Source organism: Gavialis gangeticus, unplaced genomic scaffold (assembly GCF_001723915.1).
Source record: "Gavialis gangeticus isolate Ggan-Ray unplaced genomic scaffold, GavGan_comp1, whole genome shotgun sequence".
Lineage (NCBI taxonomy): Eukaryota > Metazoa > Chordata > Crocodylia > Gavialidae > Gavialis > Gavialis gangeticus.
In genome coordinates, this window is record NW_017728994.1 from 38,424,784 (window position 1) to 38,427,449 (window position 2,666).

The 2,666-nt window shown below is 49.8% G+C and overlaps 2 protein-coding genes across 2 annotated transcripts in view; both read left to right on the forward strand.

Moving 5' to 3' along the window:
- The window catches only part of HECTD2 (HECT domain E3 ubiquitin protein ligase 2), a 157,949-nt gene that overhangs the window by 87,983 nt on the left and 67,300 nt on the right, over positions 1–2,666 (forward strand). The gene's annotated exons all lie outside the window — the stretch shown is intronic.
- The window catches only part of LOC109287486 (cytochrome P450 4F22-like), an 11,406-nt gene continuing 8,838 nt past the window's right edge, over positions 99–2,666 (forward strand). Inside the window, exon 1 of the mRNA XM_019502599.1 lies at positions 99–434. Within this exon, the coding sequence (XP_019358144.1) occupies positions 213–434 (222 nt within the window). The 5' untranslated portion in view covers positions 99–212. The remainder of the gene's footprint in view (positions 435–2,666) is intronic.

Sequence of the window (2,666 nt, forward strand, 5' to 3'; positions counted from 1 at the left end):
CTCTCCTCTCCACCCCCGCCCCCGCCCCCGCAGCCAGAGCTTGGACCTCCCCACAGCTCTCCGGCTTTGCAGCACTGGGGGCTTCCCCCCTTGGTTCCCCTGCTCACAGGGGCTTTGCCTAGCCCCTCTCTGGAGCTGAGCGCCCAGCCTGGCTTGGCCCCCTCACGGTGCCCTGTGTCTCCTGGTAATGGTGCCCTGTCTCTGCCCACAGGATGCTGCCACTCGCAGACCAGGTGCTGGAGCTGCTCAGCCTAGAGCAGACCCTGCTCTGCACTTATGCCATCTCTGCCCTGCTCCTGGCTGCGCTGGCACTGCTCCTCCACCTGCTCCTGCAGCTCCTGGGCTTCTTCCACCGATACTATGTGAACTGCCAGCGTTTGCGCTGCTTCCCCGAGCCCCAGCGCCGCAACTGGCTGCTGGGCCACCTGGGCATGGTACGTGCTGCAGTACAGGCCTTGCAGGCATGGGCAGGTGTCCCCACTCTCCTCCTGCTCTCACGTCCTGACCCCTGGTAGGAGATGCTCCCTCACGCCTGGAGGGGAAAATGGGGAGCTTGGGTGAGAGGGGGTCTGAGTGCGAAGGTCTGTGTATGCCCTGTGCCTGCTGCCCTGACCATGGGGCTGGGGGTGACAGTGCCACCTCTGTGCCTGTGTGAGTGAGCCCCAGGGCCTGTGCCTGGCTGATGAACGGGGCAGTGGGAGATGCGTGGCTGAGCCTGTGTCTTAGCAAACCCTTTTTTTGCTGAGGCAGCAACCAGAGTACAGACAGGTGCCCTGGCCCAGCCTCCCTCAACCAACGCACAGGGGATTTTTTTGTTCTTGGCAGCAGTCAAGGATGATCACTCCTATGGATCAAGTAAAGGGTTGTAGATGAATCCGCTGATAGTTAAGGAGACCAGCCCTAGAGAGGCAGACTCTCTTGGTGACGCCATAGGTGGTGGTTAAAGGGAGGGTCGTACCGTGGATTTCTCAGTCTTGTTTCCTTTCCTTTCGTTTCTGTCTTTTCTGCGTCCAGGGCAAGACAGTTTCCCTTACAGTAAGGTGTAAATTTTCCCAATTTGTGATGTCAATGCCATACTTCTTAATGTTCGCTTTGAGGGTGTCCTTGAAGTGTTTTCTCTGGCCCTCGTGTGTCCTTTGACCTTGGCTGAGTTGGGAGTATAGCAGTTGTTTTGGTTAATGTACACCAGGCATGTGCACATAGTACTCTGTCCACCACAGCCGATGTTGAATAATCAATGCTTCTGTGCTGGTGGTGTTAGCATCAGTAAGGACACTGGCATCTGTATGATGATCCTCCCACTTGATGCCAAGGATCTTCCAGAGGTAGCGCTGGTGAAGGCATTCCAGGCTCTTCGGTGGTCCCTGTAGGTCGCCCAAGCTTCACAGGCATAGGTCAGGGTTGGGATTACCACAGCCTTGTATAATAAGAGCTTTGTTCAAGTCCTGATGTTGTGATTGTTGAACACACTGATAAAATCTTCTGAAGGCAGAGATGGCACATTGGATCCTATGTTGGATCTCCTCATTGATGCTGGCCTTTGAGAGATGGCTGCTGAGGTGTGCAAAGTATTCAACATTCTCCAGCTCCTGTCCATCAATGAGGATCTTTGCCGGGGGAGTTAATCAGCTCAGAGGACGCTGGTGAAATACCTTTGTTTTTCCGATGTTAAGGGTCAGTCCTAGGCACTGGTATGCTTGAGAGAAGCAGTTAAGGGCCATTTTTAGGTCTTCCTTAGTATATACAATGACAGCACAATAATTGGTATACTGAAGTTCCATAATTGAGCCCGATTTAACTTTGATTTTGGCATGGAGGCAGGAGAGATTGAAAAGATTCCCATCCATCCTGTACTCAATGCTGATGCCGTGTGGCAGAGAGTCACAGATGAACATCTTGATGACTGCAAGAAAGATGGAAAACAGAATTGATGTGATCGTGCAGCCATGCTCGATGCCAGTTCGAATGGCAAAGGGCTCCGTAGCAGAGCCATTACATAGGATAGAGGCAGTCATCTGATTATGAAGGAGTCTTAGGATGGTGATAAATTTCCCTAGGCAGCCAGACTTCGATAAGATTTTCCATAGAGCCTCACAGTTAAAAGAGTTGACGGCTTTGGTCAAATTGATAAAGGCCATATACAGTTTCTAGTGTACTTCAGGAATCAAAACTCGTGGAAGAGGTGGTATATTTTATTAGACCAAATAATTATTTGCAAACAATAATTGATTGATTTGATTGTTAATTTATAAAAACAAGAATGTATTATATTTATCTGCAAGCTTTTGGGCACCCACTTCATCAGGCATAGGAGAGAGTCAAGATTGTAAAAATTCTCCTAGGTAGAAATGAAAATTTATATATCACAGAAGAGTTTGGTGTTGTACCTGGCATTTTTCCTGGATATGCTGGGCTGCAAAAATCATGTCCATGGTGCTTTTCGATAGTCTGAAGCCACATTAAGACTCAGGAAGGATTTTCTTGGCAAGAGGGAGCAGTCAGTTCAACAGAATTTGAGTTAGGATCTTCCCAGCAGTGGAGAGGAGGGCAATACCTTGATAGTTTCCACAGTCAGACTGATCTTCCTTTTTGAAAACGGTGACTATAGTGGCATTCCATAGGTCAGTGGGAATTCCTCAGTGTTCCAGATCTTAAGAAACAGTGGC